General features: G+C 29.2%; 1 protein-coding gene across 1 annotated transcript in view; it reads left to right on the top strand.

Moving 5' to 3' along the window:
- The window catches only part of LOC129966265 (cell adhesion molecule Dscam2-like), a 217908-nt gene that overhangs the window by 59823 nt on the left and 135510 nt on the right, over positions 1-22575 (top strand). Inside the window, exon 2 of the mRNA XM_056080679.1 lies at positions 719-1006. Within this exon, the coding sequence (XP_055936654.1) occupies positions 719-1006 (288 nt within the window). The remainder of the gene's footprint in view (positions 1-718; positions 1007-22575) is intronic.

Raw genomic sequence — 22575 nt, 5'->3', positions numbered from 1 at the left:
CTACATAAAAAATTTTTTACAGTAGTGTCTGCCTTTATTGATTCAAACAACATAAAATATAATTCTTTGCGCCACTTAAATCATTTTTATGTCTGGAAGTATATTCTATTTGTAATAGTGTTCTAACTGTAAATATATTTATATTTGTAAATTAGTTTTGAGCCACGATTAGAGTGGATTTATTCGATATATAAGGTATCCACTAATGTACTTCTCCCTCACATTAACATAAAAAACGCAAATTCCATTGTTTTCCCCAGATGGCGCTAAGACCGATCTCACAGTGAGCACTTTACTCTATCTAGATACCACGTTTGTGGCAATAGTTGTCACCATTCTCAAGTTCTTGGGGTTAGAAGAACTTTAGTGGACCTCTTGTATAAGCATGTATGTGTACAAATTTGTAAATATTTCAGAATAAACGGCTTGTGTTTAATTTTTATGAGATCAAAGAAGAGGTTAAGAAATTATTATTGTTTTTTAATGTCCGACTTGTAATTTTCGAACGATTTAAAACAGTATATCAGGTTCAAAATTACAGGGAGAGAACTTCAAACAGAATTCATCTCTTGCCGAATTTTCACATATGGTTACAAATAAATCTACATATTTCTAGCCAAATAAATATATAATTAAAAATGATTACTTGTTTTTGAAAACCTTTGATGCTCTTTCTGCATTTATATTGCCATTGATATTTGTGTCTGTTCTCTTGCAGAAGCCCCTGCCCTACAGAAGCCTCTGATGATCCCTGCTGAACTACGTCTTGGGGAGCGCGCGGACATCATCTGCACCCTGAGGAGAGGTGACCTGCCTGTCACCTTCAAGTGGCTCTTCAATGGCCGGGAGATCAGAGGGGAAGAGCTGGGCAAGGTCACTTCCTACGATGTCCGATCCTCTGTCTACCTCATGGACAAGCTCAGGGCGGAGAATGTGGGCAACTACACTTGCACGGTGTCCAACGCTGCCGGATCGGACACTGCTTCGGGGCAACTCTTAGTGGAAGGTGAGTGTATTCACATTCGGTCCTGCCAAAGAATATCGTCATATAGAACAGATTTGTGATTTCCATATCGCATAATTATGCAATCGAAAACCTCAAAAATCTCATAGTCCAATTTTTTTTATTATAAAAGTGCACTCATTATAAAATTTTTTTTACTGATTTCATTGCACATAATCTATCTTTACTAATCAAACGTTTTCGACCTAAGAGTAAAAAAATTAATAACTTATCATAGATTAATTCGGACATTTTTTGCTCTTTGTTCTTTCCAATGCGAGGTTGTGCTTTTTTTTCACTTTTTTTTTCTCCATAGTTTCCCAAATTTAAGTATAATGATCTTTTTTTTTTTTTTTACCATGTTTCTTTGTGTAAATATCTATAATTTTAATACGATACGCAGTGAAAAAGAAAAATTCAGGGACGCCAAAACAGCAATTTATAGCAAGCATGGAAAGCCTGAAACTATCTTATGAAATTGTGGCAAACATAAATCAGTTCCTTTCTGCACATGCGTTGTCTTAATGGCCGTCTTGTAACTGGCCGAATGTAAAGCCACATACACTTTAACTACAAAAATATAATTTATAGGTTTTTTTTTTACGTGTAGGACAAACAGAGATTTTATAATTTCATAGACTGCCACTTATTTTTGCTAGAGTATCATTAATATTCTTTGACCTATCTTTTATATTTATTACAAAAACTATCTTATTATGCATAATTTACTACACAGAAAAAAAAATTAACGGAACACAAAATCTTTTTTTTTTCAGAAAAAATTATTATTCTCCATATAGATTTGTAATTCATATTGTGCTTTATTAATTTCCATATTACGAAATATACTACTATTTTCATTTCCTCACCAAAAACAGAATAAACAAAATCAGTTTTTTTTGTAAGATAAAAAAAATGATTATATTATTCTAGAAGTTCTACATCTAAAAACAATTACACGAGAAAACGATAACGAAATAATTAGATTCTCGTTTTTTTTCTCCCCTGCTTCCAAAACAACGGATACAATTTGGAAAAAAAAAAAAAAAAAAAAAAAAACGATTTGGGCTAAGTTTTTAATTGCTTGAAAAAAATTGCTCAGATTAGTGTTAATTTACACACTCTTTTATTGCTTTTTTTTTATCATGTGAAAAATGAGTAAAAGTAAACTTTTCATCGATTTGAGGAGTGTAATTGAAGGGTTAAATTATTCAGCTCAGATTTTTTTTAAAGTAAAAAGTTAATGAGAATCAATTTTTTAAACATTTGTTTGGACTTTAATAAAAAGGCAGTTTTTAAAAAAATGAGTATAAAAACACCGATAATAATGTATAAACCACTTGAATGTTTGTTAAACAGTTTTGTTTCCGTTTCTCTTCCTTTTTTCAAAGTTTAGAATGAAAAGGAATTTGTTTATCGTTTTTTAATGAAAGATTTAAGAACACAGATAATAAATTATTCAGATTTTTGTGCTCTAATATAATTTTCCTACTGGAAAAGAAGTTGTGAAATAAGATAAATAACGTTATTAAATTCTGCTGCCAAAACATTTTTTATAATATATAACAATGAATTAAAACTCCGTAAGAACAAAATAATAACCAATCTCTTGAAATTGGGAAATTAATTTATATGTGTGTGTTCAAAAATATCTCTTGATTCATTTGCGTTTTTTGGAACAATTCCGGAGTTTATTTATTCAATATTCGGTAAATTGAATTTTCAGTTATTGTTTGAGCACGCGAACAAAAATAATAAATTTATGGATTAATATTGTTTTTGCGGCATCTGAATAAAGCGACAAAGAAGATAATATCATTTTAAAATGAGGCAGATTTCTATTATTGAATGGATTTAAATTAGAATAAATTCTTCTGTATATATAATATAATCAGTTATTTTTTAAAGCATTTGTTTTTCTTTTTTAGTTCCTATTCAAAACTTCGATCAAGAAAAATTTTAATTTTGATTAGGCTTCCTTAAGGGTGAAATTACTAATATTGTAATTATGTTATATATTACACAAGTATTATAACTAAAGAATAATTTTAAAACACTATACTGATATATTCGACTATTTCAATAAATAATTGTTTAACCCTTTCTAGGGCCGTGGGAAGGGCCTTCCCACCAAATTTATCAATCTTTGTATGAAATTTTGTAGGTTGGCATAAGTTCTGACAATTTTTTTTAGAAAGACAGAAATTTAGATGTTTCAGTTCTTTATCTCGATCAAAATGATTTGTCTTGATTTGTTACTTAATTATTAATTAACCAAATTAATTAATGAATCAAATTAAATTTATCTAATAAGCTAAATGAATCCTTTTTCTTATTCTAATTTCAAGTCTAGAAATATTTTAACATAATATGACTAGAAAAAAAAATTGCCCTTGAAAAGGTTAATATAATCGCTTTTGTTCATTTTTTCCACATTTTTTTTTTTACTTAATTGAATGTTTTTCTGTATTTATTTTACTTGAAAATTCATGACAATTCCAAAATATTTTTTCTCCCGACAACATCTAGATGAAAGGTAAATTAATACTAGCATATTTCGTAAAATGATTATAGATATATATATTACTAAAGATTAATCAGTACTTTTAATTGTAGTACACAACTAGTTCTTCACTATATGTGCAACATAAGAATGTATAGGGACAGCTTAATTATATAACAATTAATTTAATAATTAAAGTAATTATAACAATTCTAGGAAAAATTAAATATTAAAATAAATTAGAAAAGAGTTAAGACTAAATGAAAATATCTGAAATCATTTATTTTGAATAAAAAAAAAAGCCATAACTTCATTTTTGACAGAAGACAATAGAGTAACCAGTATTACCGCTATTTATTTTCTATATCATATATGTTTTGAATTTCTGTTAAGAGAGTGATGTGATTGAATAGTTTAAATGTCAGGAATCTACTTATTTTGATTAGTTTTTGTGTAAATATCATATGAAATAACTTATTAATCAATAAATATAATCATGAAAGTTGTGTCTAAGTATAGTAAAACATATAAACGCTTTTATCATCACCTAGTTGAAAATTTAGAGAAACATTCCTATCTCGAATATAGAAACAATGGAGGAAAATTTCCATTACTATGCTGTAGAACATCATTGATTTACTACAAAAAAAGCAACTTGTGAGCAATAATGCGCACGAGAACAAAACACTTAAAATATATATTTGTGTACATACATTTCAATATATATTTAAAATGCAAATTGTTCTTGATTTTTAAAACTATGGCATCACAGTTCTTAAAAAGACAAATATATACATATACAATTAGTAATAAAAACCAAGTTAATAGGAAAAAAAGCATCAAAATTAAACCAAATAAAATAAGAATCCGGCCTGAAGACTTTCTCAAGGGTCACCCTCAGGCAGAGATTCAAAATAAGGGATTTTTTCTGTGAAGAATCCAGACTAATTTGTACAACAGTATCTCTTAGGCCTAATTTCAGGGGATTTTCGGGTCACGAGGAGTCAATAATGTTGAACAAATTAGTCTGGATTCTTCACAGAAAAAATCCCTTATTTTGAATCCCTGCCTGAGGGTGACCCTTGAGAAAGTCTTCAGGGCGGATTCTTATTTTATTTTGTTTAATTTTGATGCTTTTTTTCCTATTAACTTGGATTTTATTACTAATTGTCTAGATTCATCTGTGTTTTAGTAATAGCTGCATTTGCGCTCTCTAAATGCAATGGTGCCTTTTCTGTTTCTTTTTTTAGTTTGATTCCGAAATAATTTTAATTTTAGATTGTTTTAATAATAGGTTTTAATTATATAAGGCTTATATTTTTGGTTACTTATGTATACTAACAAGAAACCATTATTTTTGTTGTTCAAACTGTTCTCCATTATTTATGATATAGATTCTGACCATTGTTTGAATTTGACTTTGCACACTTTTTATCTTATCAATTAGTGCTTTAGCACAGGTTACAATACGTCATCAAACGTCCCGCGAAATTTTCAATAAAGTCACGTAATTTTATTTGTATTATTCTCATAGAAAAAGCTAGAATGGCGTCATTTAAAAATCTTTTTTTTTTCCTTTTATCTATGTCGCGAGACGTTACAATTTCAGAAAAAGAAAACAACAAATGAGCATTTTAAATATTCAGTTTTTAGTATTAATGAACACAAGATGGCATTTTGTACTAAATCGAAAATATTCTACAATTTTGTACCTGACATTTCCGCCTTATTTTGTACCGTTTTAGAGATAGATATGCAAACTCTGAAGTTTTCTATCAGGTGGCACAGTAAGTAATCGCATCTAGTAATGTATAGACATTTTACTAAAACTACACACCATTTTCATTGCTATAGTTGTCATTGTTCCTAACTTAAGGTATTTCAGTGGGTATCCTGTATAGAAAATAAAAATAGCATTTATCAATGAGGGCAAATTCTAGCAAATTAAGATGATTTCATTTTCTTCTTTTACTTACTAATTTTTTTAATTCTAAATTTTTGAAATCCTCTTTTATGGAATTCGCAATTTCCTACCATATATTTTACAGATTTGTATAATAAACACGAATCATATTCTCTCGTTACAAACTCAGTATAAATAGAATAAATCTAAACACTCCGAAACATTCACAATTTAATTTGTTTAATAAGACAACAGGAATAAATTGAAACTCACTACAATACCATTCTAACAGAAACCGAAGTAAATAGAACGCATTTAAAATGTTTCAAAGGTAAAATGATAAAGCTACGCCGAATTTAATACCATTAAAGCCATTAAATAATTTCTCTGAAAACCATGTACAATTTAATGTATGGGAAACAAATTAACCAAGCTTTCGACTGCGTATAAATCGACGGAATCGTTTATAATGTAGAACTCTGGGGTGCACTGAGTAAAGTTAATGGTTTCTCTGTTCCATTTTCCAATCAGGTAAATGAAATTAGTTATCGAAGGCAAAAATTTTATTTATAGCCTAAAGCATTACCACCTCGTTACCTTTTATCAAGATTTGCTTTTAACAAATAACCGGTTAAACGCGTCGTCAAGAATACTTTCTCTACGCAAAAGATTTATTTATATCTGAAATTGTCTTTCGGTAGTTTTCTAGAAGCCTTTATAGCATTAAGGTAACGCACTCTATCGTATTAAGAATCATTACTGTGTTCCGAACTGATAAATAAAGCATCCAAAGATGGCGTTGCTAGGCAACGGTAGAATCCCTCTTTTGTTGCCACCGGCTGTAGTTAATAGCTTACTTTTTTCTCTTTTTTTTACTGTCGTTTGCTCTTTTATCTTTTGTTTTTCTTATAGATTATTTTATTTGCTCCTACTTCAATTTTTTTCTCCTTATCGAGTGATTTCTCGACAATTTGTGATTAGAATAAAGTATTAGTAATCTTTTGTTCCATTTTTTTAAAAAAGTTCTTAAGAGTTCTGAGGTAGTGAAATGGCCCGTTCATTAGTATTATCCCAAACGATTTGGGGAAGTTTTTGAAATCGAGCTAATGATGGAATAAGTGGCTCCCTTTTTTTAAATCCTGCGAAAAATTGTGATAAAAATTGAGGGGAATTAGTCTTTCTTATATTAATCAGCATAACACACATTGAAATTGATTACTGCAAGCTAATAAGCCATTTTAATCATTCTTTTTTAACATAATTATCAGCTCATTAATTTGATTTTTTTAAATCATTGTTAAAAGAAACGAGATAATGTTATGAACTATACACTTTGCGAATCTAAGGAATTTCAGTAAAAAATTACTGATTGAAGCTTCAAGATACTAATTGCAAGATTGCCATTTCTGATTTTAAGAAAAAATAATGATAAATAAAAACAGAATTTTTCAGTTTTATTCCTTTTCACAATTATTTGAACTTAAATTTTTTATGCAATGATTTTCTATTAACTTAAATTTTGATATGCATTTTGTTTTCGACAAAAGAAATGTGAAGGTTTTTAAAAATTAATTAACTAATGATTCACTTTACTGAATTTCATAATGGACTGTAAACTTATAACGAACTGTTAAATTAATTTTATAATGAAACTGGAAATTTCCCACAGAAATTGAAAAGCAGAAATTAAAGAAATTTTTTAGGAACATAGAAATGTTCTCATTTCCTTGCTTCATATTTAACTTTTTATTTTTATACCTGAAGATGCTAGTTTTTGCTTTCAAACTGAAATACTCATTTTTAAGAACTGAAAATGAATGACGAGAAATAATAAGAAAATAATCAGGAAAATTTTTCAATTAGTTGTTACTTTATGTTGGTTCTTAACTCAAATTACGATGATTCATTGTGGTTATAAAAAAGAATTGGATTTTATTTCTTTTGAAAAATTAAAAAGGTTTAATTTTACGTAACAATATTTTTAAATTTCTTGCATTGTAAGAAATATAAAACTGCATCGGTAAAACTCGAGTGAAGTGCTTAGTATTTTGATTAATTTATAATTAGTTTGCAATTTATTTTAGCATTTATTTTAAGAATTTAACCAAAGCATGAATGCAGTACTTTTATTTTTAAAAAATGCATCATTCAAAATTGAATTTAGTGAAAATATTAGTATTGCATCAAATGTTAAGAAATATAACAAACAGCTATATACTTCCTTTTTCTATTTTCCCAATAAATGTGTAGTAAAAAATTGGTATTCGTCATTACACTATTGGAATGACTTATTTAATATCATGATGAATGGCTTATTTTATCAAAATTATAAGTTTTTGATAATTATTGTTATGAATCATAATTACCAAAAACCTCGAAAGATGAATGCTCGATTTTTGTCAAATCAGATTCTCAAAACCACCTCATGGTACCTTTTTTCTGAATTCTTTTCTTTAAAGATTAACCTTGGGTTCATTTACATTATGTTTACCCTTACAAAAAAACAACAACTTATAGTTGAATTAACTTTCAGATCTGTTAATTATTTCAATAAGAGTCCGAAGTATTAATAATTGACTGTCAGAGATTTGAGAGCTGAGGGATGCAGTTTCAGTTAAGAAGAACTTTTTGAATATATTAAGAATATGTTTTAACATATCTTCTGTTTCATGTCTCACTTTGAGTTAGTAATATAGAATACTTTTGTTAATAATTGATCAAAATCGTGTAAACTTTGGTAGACCTAATTTTAGATAAAATCACAAGGAAATTAATTTAATAAGAATAAATCATATAATATGATTAATTATATGATTAAATCATATAATTGATTTAATCGGAGAATTCCATATACCCATAATTGATTTTACCCTTTACTTGCTTAATATTTTTGTATTAATCACTGCTTTTTAAAATTTTCAATTTTGATGCTGATGCTTTGATGCTTTAACAAATAAATAGGAATATTTTAAACGAATTAGAATCATTTTTCAATATTTCCGATGTGGCATATAAACTAAATTTTGATATTATAGCATTAAGAAGTATTGCGCATTAATTGAAACATTTAAAGAAATTATTTCTATTTAATTATTTATTTTATATTTTACTGAATCAATTATTTAAAAATAATTGGAATTCTGAAGGGTTTTTTTAAAAATATTTTCGAAGCAAATAATAATCGAATAAAATATTTTTTTGCATCAATTAAAATTCCAAAAATTAAACTTTTCTTGCAATTCTTTACTAATTAAAAAAAAATTAAAAAATGTGTTTAAGTATTTAGTTTATAGCAACATTTTCATTATTTTTTTGTTGGAAATATTTTGTTGTCTGCATTGAATCTATATTAAATGCGTTCTTGTGTACACGTTATCGCTGTTATATAATTACGAAACAAATTAAAAAAATAAAATCAAGATAGATGAATCAAACTTAAAATCATGGCATGAAATTTCAGGCCAGAAGCTGAAATCTCTTAACTTTTTAATACAAGTTGCCGGGCTAAATTCTTTCCAAGGAGCTTAGGAAATATTTGTTTCTTTCTTCGACCATATGGTGATTACTATAATCACCATGCTTTGGGAGGAAATAACTGATTCCTATTGAAAATAACCGAAAATTCACTTCCTCGTCGTTACTATGGTAATAACGGAAGCATTTTAATACAGCCCTTCGTCACATGTTATCGATAGAACGATCCGCGGTGCTACCTAATTTATGTTCCTTAATGTAACGGAAATCAAGCGTGAAACTCAGCACTCGACCCTCCCTTTGAAAAAAATACACGATCTTTAAAACAACCCACCCCTTTTTGCACACCCCCTGCGAGCATTCAACCTTGGAACAGAGTCCCGCACGACCGTCACCTGCGTTTGGCATAAAAATGGCCCTTTCATACTTTACTTATATATTTATTTACTTTTTTTCCCTCACCTTCTCCCGTTTTCAGGAAAAATCCCGGAGCGCACTCCCACGCAACTGTTGCTCAAATGGGAACTGCCGCTCCGGCCACCGCGGTTGCCATGGACACCGAAGCGAGCATCGATTTTGAGAGCCCTTTTGCTCTTTGCCGTCCCCCCTAACTTTTCCAGATGTCGCCCCTGAAATTATTACCCGCCCATTCTGTTATTACGATCCCAGGAGAATTTTCTGGAGTTGCCATTTTCTGGATGGGTGAGATTCCTGGAGGAAGGAAAAACGGGAAAAAATAAATGAAAAAAAAAGGAAAAGTGGGAAAAAAGGTATTTTTGCTAGGTAACAGGACCAAACTCCCTAATGGATGACGTTAGAGAATACTTGTGTTAGTTCAGTGTTGGGAAAGAGGGTTCTTAAGATATTTATGGTCCATAATGTGGAATTGAAAGCACAAAAGCAAAGTCGTTTTGTTTGTTCGGTGAGAACTTTTTTAAGGATCTGTTTACTTTATTTTCTTAGATAGGTGGATTACAAATAATGCATCTTTCATAACATTCATGCTCTTTTCATCGACTGTTGATTTTAGATTTTAGCAGGATATGCTTTTCTATTTTTGAGATCTATTTCAATGTTGACTTTCGTGGTTACTTTAGTTTAACCAGCTTTTAGCAGCAGCTGTTTCAGCGGGAGTATTTTTGTGTTCCTTTAAAATCTATTATATATAATTTGATGTTAATGATTATTTCAAGAAGATACTTATAAGTAACAAATTGGGATAAACATTAAAATTATATTATTTTAATAGCCTTGCATCCATTTTTTAAATGGTGTTAAGAGCTTTGAAGTCATACTGCCATTGAAAAATTAATTGTACGGGTAATCTTTCTAATTGTGTGTTGTATTTCGCAGTATTGTAACTTCACTTTCTTATTTTTCATTCATATTGCATAGATAATTAGTAAAATATTTCTTTAGCTTTCAATAATAAATGAAAATCATTATTTCTAATAAAAAGGGTTTGAACTTCATTGCAATAATAGAAATCATATTTAAAATTCGTCAAAATAGATATTTGTTTTTAAAAAATTGTAAAAATTCAGGGAAAAAATTCTATAGTTAAACTGACATCGAAATTATAGTTAATCGACATTTCTTTTCTATTTTGAAATGGAGTTAAAATCATTATTGTAAATAATATTTTCGGGAGATATCGTAAATAAAATCCAAAATTTTGCTTAACTTTTAAATAATTAAAATTTAAAAACATCGCTTGTGAACCCTATTTATCAATGTACTTAATTTTTTTGCTGTAAGTCAGATAGATTGTAGAGCGTAAAATGACACACGCGCTTACAAAAAACAATTATCTTCTGCTATTAGAAGATATTTATATAATAAACAGAAAGAGAAATACAGACAGAAATATTCTCTTAAGGAACAAGAATTTGTTTCAGTTTAATGAAATTTTGGTCATTTGGCGAGAATGATGCCAGAATTGGCGCTCTCTTCTCTGAATTTATGTCCACATCCAAGAATGTATTGGATACCATTCAACAATGATAGAAAATGTCTGGCATTTGTTGTGTAAAAATGTTTTCTTTTCAGAAAGAAAATCGAACCAAGGTGAGATAAAATAAGAATCGCAAATTTAAAAAAATGTTGACTGAAGCTGGTTTGATTTCGCGTAACTAAAAAGCAAATATTTCTACATATTTGATTACATTTTTCTTCTGAAGGTATAAGAATTATTCCAGTAATACCTATGCATACGTACGTCGTACTAATAAAATCATTAATGAACTGATCTTGTACAGCTATTATGTGAAATGCCTTTATTACCAGTATTCCACATAATAGATGAAGATATTTTTGAGGTCCTCATTACATCATTACCTGCTAACATCGATTTCTAATATATATAATTTGGAGATGATCTTTGTGATCAGAGATATTATTTTAAAGCGAGTTGAAAGGAAAGGAAAGTACTTTCCTATTTTCGTCAAAAACCTTGCGCTTGAAAGGAAAAAATCGAAAAATTTATCTAATTATATTCTAAAAGTTAAAAACGATTTATACTAACTAGATGCTTATAATGGTGATAAAAGTAATCGAGTTAAAAACTCAGAAATAAAAAAAAAAATTAGAAATCACTAAAAAATCACTGAATTAGGAATTTTACTCAAAATTACTAAATTTAAGTACTGAATTATTAATAATATGAAAGGAAGGTTGATATTTAATAGAGACAAGATGAATGGATAGTTGAACAATAGAAATAAAAAAAATAATAATAAAAAAAGATCAGGATTAGGAACTTCAATTTTCAGTCGCTAAATATTCCCTTTGGGATGGTTCGGTATCACCTTTTAGTTTGTAATTTGCTTTTTGCGATTATTTATTTATACATTCCGATTAATTGAAACATACTCTTATCTTCGAACAATACTTTTGAAAATGACTATTTGAAATAAAATTTGCTTTTAAGGTTGTTGAATGTAGCAAAAAAGCCATGAATAACTCAGACTCAAGTCAATTTCGATGCATAAAAATTATTTTAAAAAGTTTCTGTTAAATATAAGAATAGTATGGCTGTCTATGTTTCTTTTAAAGAAATCCAAACAGCCATTCTGAATTATTCCGAGAATTGCATTACAATAAGTTGAATCAAATGAAAGAAGTTTATTTCTTCCTGTCGTTCAAATTTTAATAAAAGAAATATTATTCTTAATATAAAAAGTTTTATATTTCTTAAGAAACAATACGTGAAGAGCTCCTGTTTATTTTTTTCATTAATCTTTTTGTCATAAACTGGTACAGTAGCCTTAGAGGTAACCTTCGAAATAAGATAAGTCCATTAATCGAATTTCATATCATTCTCAGTGTCACTATGAAAAATGATATAGTGGATTTGGGGAATAACTTATTTTGTTTTTCGGTCAAGTGTGAAAGGCGTGGACTTATTTTCACGAAATGTCCCAAGAGAAGAAATTCTTCCAAATTGTTTTCTAAATTAATGACTGCCTTGTAAACGGCTTCCTATAATAATTGACATAATTTACATAAAAATTTTAAATTAAACTAAATTAAAGATGAAAAAGATTAATAATTTTCAGTTACTTGGTAGATGCTTGTATTTTATACTAATTCTATTATCTTTTATATTTTAAAGTATTTTTTTGAAAAAAATTTCTAATTAAGCGAAATTTACATCTGAAAATGTATTGTAACAGGATATTATGACTTTATATAATAGTGATAATTTTTTAAACTTATTCTGCTGACTTATATTTCCTATCTATTGAGAAATCATAATCTATTTAGATCATAATGATAAGCAGTGAGAGTAGTCTTTCCAAAACTTTCTCGCATACTCTTTAATAGAAATGCTATCTCCATTTCTCTCCACCCTGTATAAAATTGTGGAACTTAAATAACACCGCAATCGACAACAGTATGCAGATATTTATTTTTATATGCACATTTTATAGTTCATATGAGAGTTGTAGGAAAGCAGAATATTTATTTTAGGCGCCTTTTTTTTTGATCGATTGAAACTAAGATTTTTCACAGAACTATAATTTTAATTACAAAATCCTATACTAAATTTCATTTGTTTAAGCCGTCGCGTGCCTAAGTGATTGTGTTTACAGGTATGAAAAAATTCAGACCAATAGAACGGTTAATATATTGAGAGATTTAAGGTATCCGACTACGTTAAAGACACTAATTACGACCACATTAGCGAATTCTTTTTTTATTATTACTTATTATAGTTCAGGCTTTCCTCTTTCCAAAATAGTATTTTCTAGGAAAAGGAAGGTCTGACCTATCATCCAGGAGAATTTTAAAGAAAAATTTTTATCTAAAAAATTATTTAATTTCAATTTTCTCAAACTTTAATTTTCATAAAAATTATCCACCGTTAACATGATATCTCAAAAACTAATAGAGGTATTTACATAAAAATTTCAGCGTGTGTTTTAAATAATATGGGCAATGAAATGAATCAAAAGTTTTATTGTATGCGAAATACTTTTTCATTTATAGGTGTTTTTAGAAAAATTAAGTTGTAAATTTTTGGAAAAAAGGTATATATACGTATATTTTTACCCATAACTTCTCTGCATCTCAAAGTTTCTTAGATTTTGGTTCATTTCATTCATCATTATATTCCATAACTTGTGTACAAAGCAAAATAGGATAGCTGCATTACAATTTTGTCTAGAGTGTTAACCATTTTGGTTTAATTTCATTAAAATTTACTACAAATTTTCCTATTTGTCAAAATATATTATATTTCCAAATAATTTTGTTGTATTTATAGTGTTTATAATTGACAATACATCTAAAAACCATAAATAGTTTTTTAAAAAATCCAATTTTTCAAAAATATTCCTTCGAACGTAGTCGTATACCTCATACCTTCAAAATAAGATACGATCTACAGTTTAGGTATTTTAATGTATGTGTCAAATTTTATTTCAACTTCTTTACATTTTTAGTTACCATATTCGCCGTACTCGTACAGACAGACTTTCTATAAATAGATTTCGTTCATACTTTCAAGGAAATATTTAAATGTGATATAAAGACATTATATCAAATTTTACCCTTCTCATTCAAAACATTTTGATCCAGACATGATATCGTTTAGTAAGTTATCGTGACGTAGGTGTCGTTAGTAGTTAAAAACAGACAAATATCGTTCCCAATAGACGTTTTTTGGACTCGTGAAGTTCTGAAACGTGGAGATGCGTTGGAATTTCAATTTTATTATTTTCTATTTCCGTTATTTCTATACTTTCATGTAAAATTTCAATGTCGTCAATTAAAAGTGAATTATAATGTCACAATTATCACAGTAATTAAAAAATTAAATGAATTAAAAAATTATTTTGCATTAAGTTTAATTTATAAGTATGGTTAATTAGGAGAGAAAGTGTAATCAAGCAATTTTAATCACATAGTGATCTGGTGATAAAGTCTATCTGGGTATCTGGATCATAGGGTTTCTGGTTCGAAATTCAGCTCGAAAATATTCTATGTATGTGAAGCTGGTGACATCCAATATTTCAGTGTAAAGAGAATAGTTACAGCCCAGGGTATGACATCATTTTTTCATCTTTCATGCTGATTGGCTGAACAAGTGTAAGCTGCATTCAATGCATTCCTTTTTTTCCATTCATAATAACGTTCAAAAATAGTATAAATGCACTAAATGTTTCGACTCTGTGGCGATCCCTAAGACATACTCCTTGGTGCTCTATATCCCTCTTACCCTACAATCACTACACCACTGCTCCAAGGGATATTGGATTTAATGCAAAGTTGATATTTTGAGGGGGCGTGGAATGATTTTTATACTAAAAAAATAGTACTTTATTATATTTCGATATCTATTAAATTTTATATATTGATCTCGTAAATAAATTAAAAAATAAATGAAAATAATAAAAAGTCTTTTTATAAAGTCTAATCACACATATTATTAATTGCTAATAAGCCTAATAAAAAGAATAATTGCTTAATAAACTTATCAAATACAATTTGTTAAGCGAATTTCTAGAATAAGGCTAGAATATGTGCTTTACATTCCCTTTACTTAAATCTTTTATAGGAAATTCGTTCATGGTATCTTCATGATTTTATTTTTGTGCGAATTCGGATTAGATGAATAAGACGAGCATTCATCTAATACGAATAATTGGGTCTTAACAATTAAGGATCTCAAACAATTTTTTTATAGTTTTCAATCATAAAAAAGTTATTTATAATTCAACAATACTGGTGATAGTAAAAAAAATTTCAGAATGCAAACATAATTTAGATGCAATTTAAACTAAATAAATCCTAAATGGCGAAACTCGGCAATAAATACCGATTTCAGTAAGTATTGCGAAGTCGTATGTTAGCCACTGTAGAGATTACAATGATCCTTTATAATGATTAAGTCATTGCAGCAGATCGCTCTTTTATGAATATAATAAATATGTAAAAAACAGCATTTCATATTAGTATTTTTTTTAATTCACCAGAAGTGGTCACCAAGGTACTTCCTTGCATACCCAAGTTAAGATCTTAACCCCCCACCCCCACCACACACATAAAATGCGGTGTTTGAGTAAGATCATGAATCTCTGGCATGCAATTGGCGAACAATAGTAACGAAATATAGATATTGGATCTGAATCTAACATTTTTACTGAGACTGGCATATAAAAATATATTTTGGATAGCTATTTTTTAAACGCTGATTGAAACCAATATTAGTTACAAAATTACAGTTGTGGTCACAAAATCACATACTGAATTTCATTGATTTAAGCCCTTGCGTAAATGAGTTATTGTGTTTATATACATGCGAAAGAACAAATAGTCAACATCTTGACAGAAGAATTTACACTATACATGCTAAACCTGTGCACTAAATTTCATATGTCTTGCTCTTTGTATTTCGTAATTATCGTGTTCATTTGTACACTCGATCTAAAATCAAATTTGGTCTGAAAATTATATACCAACTTTCATTTGGATAGCTCAAAGCCATTTTGAATTATTGTATTCTTAGACAGGTAGGCAGAGATAATTTCAAAAAGTTTTTTTAGAGTTAAGCAGGTTTGAAACTTGGAGATTCACTAAAATCAAGTTCGAAATCGTTAACCAATGCAAAAGTTTCTCTGTATTTCGTATACAGAAAAGAAAGGATAATGCAACTTTTTATATATGCAAAAATTCTATAATCGAGGCTAACTACTTGCAAGTGTAAAAATATTATTGTCGCTTAATCGTGTCTTCAATTGATGGATGGTTACGATGCGTAGAAATCACAAGATAATATTTAATTGCATATATATATATTTGCATTTTTTTTTTTAAATGGAGAACAAAAGCAATCATTTTTCGAAAAGTCAGTTAATTGCACAGGTCTTGTTCGGTCATTCTGTTTGCACTCCTTTTTTATGAACTGGTCCTGATTAGCTCTCCTGTCATTGACATAGGATGAATTTTGGAATAAAGGGATGTCATCTGCCATCTCCAAATTTTGACATCGGTATAAGTTTACAAAGTCCATCCCAAAATCATCTTTCTATTAATTCAAAAAGGAAAGTAAATATTTTGTCTCTAATCTGTAATGTTACTCCTCTGCGCAGTTAATTTCATGATAAGGAAGAGACTTAACAGATATTTCTAACGGATGATTGCTAGATCAGTGACCAATAGCCTTGGCGACAAATTTGGCGACTTTGGTGAAAATATAATTGAAGATTCTCGAAAATGCAGACATTTTGGCGATATCTCTATAAAAAATTGAGAAATCTTTCTAGAAACCTGTATTTTATCACGAAACCACATAAAAGGAAACAGCATACACGAGAGGGAGAGTCAAACGGGTGAAGATGGCGGATCAATTTCTCCAGTTCTTTTATGTTGAGCGCTATTATACTGTTTGCTATAACTATCTGCGAGAGCGCTGTGGATCTCTTCAAGTATTGTCTTTGTGATCGCTTCGATTGTGTTTTGTTATCTGTGTTTGGATTTTTTTTTTTATGGAAAAAGGCTTCGTAATTCCGTATTCAGCTAGCTGGACTTCTCGCTGTATACCTACAACAAGACTTTTCCATAACATATTTAAGCTAAACTAAGGAATTTTTAATTTTTTTTATAATCTCAGGTCTTTGTTGTTGTAGGAATTTCAATCTAAAACAATCGCAAAAAACCCAGTATTTATGTAAAAACCATATTTAAAGGCATTTTTAAGAAAGCAACAATTTAAAGGGAGTTAGTTATAGCACTTTCATTCATACTACTTTGTTCCTTTTCTTTTAATTTGAAATGTTTTAAAAGCAAGCAAGTCTTTCATTATGTATGAAAGTGAATATCTTTCATTTTTTCATTCATCACTTTCTTAACAAGTTGAAGAAGAAAAAAAAGCTTCTTTTCGTAAAAATTCGACCCCAATCATTTCTAAAGCATGGTAGCGGCATGATAAAAGACCTCGAAGAAATAAAACACAAAAGGGGTTGAAAGGAGAAAAAAAAATATCCTTTCTTCCTATAAATTTTTGTAAAACAGAAAGTTTCTTATGCGAAGAAGTATTTTCTTTTTTTCCAATCCCCACGATTTCATCCGACTAAAAACCTATCACCTCTCACCGCTACTTCAAGGGGTAAGAAACGTAAGGGGGACGGAAGGGAGGAAAAAGAAAACAGTAAAAAAGAAGGGGAAAAAAAAGGATGTGGAACAAATATCCGTGGGGAAAATTGAAATCCCCTCCCCCCCCCAAATGCTTTTTGTACAGGAAAGGTATTACCTATCCATTCCATGCCTTGTAAAAGATTCCGTTTCCGATCCCAGGTTGCTATAAAACTCTCAACGCTCCAATGTGCTTTAAAGAGTTATTAATAATTTTATTTTTTGTGCACGGTTTTGCAGTTTCGGAGAGTAGTAAAAAAATATAATTTTCATTTTTCAGATTTTTTTTTTCAATTGAAGTTTTCGTTTCAACGATTTCAAAAACACGATAAATCAGAATCGTACTCGAAAAAATATATATATTCTTCTGGTTGATTAGATCTGAATTCGAGAGATATATTTTACCGAGTGTAAATATTTCAATTGTGTCCTCTAAGAAGTACAATGAAAGTTAATCATAAATATTGCTCGGATGTAAAAAAAAAGGAATTCAAGTATAAATTTTTATTAAGGTTTTTTTTTGTTTGTTTGTTTGTAACGTACGCTTTAAATAGAATTTTTCGTTTTACTGATTTCAAAGCTCGATGAATGAGAATCGGGAGGAAATATGGATATCTTCTTTTTGATTAGATCAGAATTCGAAGAAAACAATTTGGAGAGTGAAATTTTTCAGTTGTATCCCATGAGAAATGCAATGAATTTTAATCATAAATATTGCCGTGGTACAAAAAAAGAATTCAAGAATAATTTTTTAAAATTGTTTTTTGTGTTTACAATTTATATTTATAGCAGAATTTTCCACTTCAGTGTTTCAAAATACGACGAATCAGAATCCGGAATAAAGAAATATGTCCTTTTTTGATTGATCAAATAGGAATTCGAGAAAAATATTATATTTGTCGGATATTTATATTTCTAATATGTCTTATGAAAAGTTTGAATCATATTTTTTCAGTATAAACAAAAATAATTCCAGGATAAAATTTTAGCTAAATTTTTTCTGGTATTTTTCAGCATTCTGTTTGTAACTTGGTCGATATTTTTAAGTTTCGAAATGAAATATCTTAACATTTGACACAACCAGAAAATCATTATAGTCTAGCCGAATTGTGCTTTGACATGGGAAAAAAATTTATAACAAATATTCTATTCCTTTAAGTTGTTGAGTTGGCTATCCAAAACAGGCCACCTCATTTGCTCCTGGATATCAGACCAGATAATGGGGAAAGGAGGAAAGTTGAAGTATCAGGTTTCCGCGTTTTTATAAAAGGATTTCTGAAAAGAAAAAATTAAAGGATGGTTATAATCATGAAAAAACACTGTAAAATGAAACCCTGAATGCTGGGACAGCTTAATCATATCGCGAGAAAAACAAAAAAAGTTAAATAAAAAAAAAGTAATATATACTTTTTAATTTGATTGATTTTATAAGTTACCTTTGAGTACGTGTTATTGAAATAGGAATACCTAATATGTGCCTTTCAGATCGATATCTGTAATATATTTTATTGAAATGTTTCTTTCACTTAATTGTAAAAAACAGGTTCGTTGTAAAATATTATGTAGACGTTTTTATTTGTCTGAATTCACAAACCGAAAAAAAACATTCTCTATTTTGATAATATTGTTCTGTAATTTCATGCGGTATTATAATATTCGATTTTCAGAATAAAAAGGGGAATTAATATTGAAGTTAATATTTTATTTCAATTATTGAGCCTGAATGCACTTTTCGATAGCTGTGAACACTATTGGGAACCAATCAATATAAAGTTTGATTTTCTTTCAAATTTAATTTATACGACTCCTTACTAAAACTATCGTTAAAATAAATTTTAATTTGCATTTGTACTTTTTTTTATTAAATTTGAATAATTTGACAATAGATGAATAAAATAATTTATTTATTACATTTTTAAAGGAGATTCGCTGTTTTAGAAATTAAAAATATAACATTATTAATTTGTATAATGTTTTAAGATGAACTAAATTGAAAATTAAATTTTAAATATTAGGGTCGTAAGGGATTTTTTTAGTATTCATTCTTAAAATTTATATAGATTTACAAAATCTTTGATAAGAAAATAGAAAAAGTTTTATAATCTTTGGTAAATGAATAATTTTTAATGAAAATTTAATAAGCTTCTGTACCTATATGCTGATAATGTAACAATATTTTTTGAAAGCACTAAATATTATAATCATTTTCTAAAAATTTACCAGTAATTAAAATAAATTTTTAATTTTTACAATTTAAAAAAAATGACAGCGATAAAGGTCTAAGATTTTGATGATTTTATTTCATGAAGATTAAACTTGAAAACCTTTTATATTTCACTCAGAATTGGAATTCAGCATGCAAAGCTAAAGGCTTTAATTAACTTAAGTAATAACATATTCATTAATAGCTCCTTTACAATATTTGGTTTATATTACATAAATGTATAAAATTTTATATCTAGACATATGTTTATTTTTGTAATGTATAAAATTTTATATCTAGACATATGTTTATTTTTGTAATGTATAAAATTTTATATCTAGACATATGATTATTTTTGTAAATTTTAAATAACTTTATCTAATTTATAATGATTAATTAAATGAATCAATTTCAACATGCTCCCCCTTTTATATAGTCAAGAATATTTCTCTGCTTATATAAAGTTACTTGTTCCAGCTGCAGATTTTTACGATCTCCAGATACGACATTATGCTTGTTTAACATTCGGAGTGACCAACAGAATCGTCTGAAGACTAACTGCGATTCAAATAAGCATCGTCTTATTTTATTTGTTGAGAATCTCAAATGCAAATCTTGCACGTCTGCGACTAGCACCTATTTTCAAGCCCTAAATGACGAATGATGACCATTAGGATAACTTATCCTTGAAGTTTATACTTGGTAGTTTATTAGCGCTAATTTTAGAAGGTATTCTTGCCAATTTTAATATGGAGCATTAAGGTCATAACAATGTTTAACTTCCACAGTACGAATATGAGGGATTAGGTTTCATGGTACCACAAATTCCATCGCACTTTTCCCTGCATTGAGGGCATTAAGTAAATTTTTTTTTCTTTAATGCGTACGTTTATGAACTATTTGAACTTTCTATTCGAACGGTTAAAAACTTTACAAGCAGTTTAATACATTGTTAAAGTTTTTGTATCGCGATCCTCAATGGTTATTTCTTGCTTCATTTTATAAAAGTTTGTTTTATAAAATCATTTTATAAAAGGGAAAAGTTTGTGCTTGCCTTGCATATCCTTTCTTAGAAATAAATTTTCTTCAGAGAGCCACTGGACCATGATATAATACCCAAGCAAAAAGACTCCAACCAACCAACTTCTTGGAATGCTTATTTATTTATTTCTTGTGTAAGTTCTACCAAGTGACCCCAATCACTCCACCTCCACCCCCATGACTAATCGTTCTTCGGTGACAACCCAACATTAAGTCACCTCCAACCACCCCTCCACAACTCACCTCTTCTTCTCCAATTACCTGCTGCATCCCTTGGACGACACCATCCCATCACGCAAGCATCCGACCACGAAAGCCAACTCTCTCCGAACACCATACATCTCAACCCGACACACCACTTTCTCTCTTTCCTTCCATCCACACCCCTCGGAGAACCAGACACGTGCTGTTGGCAGCCCCCCTGCTTTCCGTATCACCCTCCATCCCCCTACCTCTCCCTTCAGCACTGTGATAGATGGAGAAGTACATCCCTGGCGTAATTGACGGGGTATGAGCCTGCTCTCCATCCTTCTTCATCCTCATCCTCCACATCGGTTTATGAATGGATTGTTAGGCATGTATGGGAATGGATGGAGGTTTCTTCGGAGTAGTTTGTTTTTGGGGTCGGTTGACAGGGAGGTTTTAGGGATGGTGACATCGTTACAGAAAGGGCCATGATTGATTCACTCAGGATGTTTCTTAAAGAGAAGGGGATTTGTATTCTGAGAGGAGTTTTGCATGGAAGATTTGCTTTGAAGGATCTTGTAAAAGGGAGGAGCGAATGGAGATATCGTTGTTCGGGGGTGTGCGAGTACAATATAATGGAATACAGGGTGGTTTGTGTCGAAGATGAATTGCGTCCTACGAGAGAGTTGTATTTACTGTGCTGTAAATAATACCAATGTTTCTATAAGAACTAGCAAAGAAAACAGTTAACTGCTTTTAAAACACTTATGGTGTAACAATGCAAAAGAATAAAAACATAAATATAAGATTACAGAAGCTAGAAATAGATTATAACTCATCTTACTTAAGCAACTCACTTTTTTAAAAAAAATCAAATGCCATTTCAAATTTTTTTTCTTGAATTATTTCTTTGATCTTATGTGATAAAAATTAAATTTTCAAGGTATTTGGTTTTATATAATTGAAGAAGATTTGATATTAATTTTTTTCTTATTTATAAAAACCTGAGAGAACTTCAGTTTAATTGTTTCTTGTGAAGTAAAACCATATATATAACCATAGACGTGGAATTAGGCATGTTTCGAAAATAAACATACAACAATCTTCACTTCCTCCACATTGCACATCAGAGTAAATAGTGCAAGTGATGCGAATTGTTGAATATTTCTAAAATTATGACATAAATCTTTAATTCCAAAACAAAAACAAAGAATTTATCATTATAATCGATTGGTGTAACTAGACTTTTTTAAAATAGCACCTATATAATATCTGAAATAATTTATTTCAGATACTGTATGATACAAAACGAACAGTACTTCAGATACAAAATGAACAGCATTTTTAAACAACAAAGTTATATCAACTTTCTTAAGTCAAGTGTCCTTCCTAAAATTTCCCTTCTTAAGACAAGCTTTCTTATGTTTCCTTTCTTAAGTCAATTGGCTTATAGAAATGCCTTTTTAAACAAAAAAATATATCTACTTTCTTAAGTCAAACTTCCTTCCTCAAATTTCTCTTCTTAAGCTTTCTTAAGTCAATTGGCTTACAACAGAAGCATTTTTAAACAACAAAACTATATCTACATTCTTAAATCAAGCTTCCTTCCTAAAATTTCCTTTCTT

Source organism: Argiope bruennichi, chromosome 4 (genome assembly GCF_947563725.1).
Source record: "Argiope bruennichi chromosome 4, qqArgBrue1.1, whole genome shotgun sequence".
Classification (NCBI taxonomy): domain Eukaryota; kingdom Metazoa; phylum Arthropoda; class Arachnida; order Araneae; family Araneidae; genus Argiope; species Argiope bruennichi.
The sequence above is the reverse complement of the archived record's forward strand: the minus strand, read 5'-3'. Positions and strand labels throughout refer to the sequence as shown.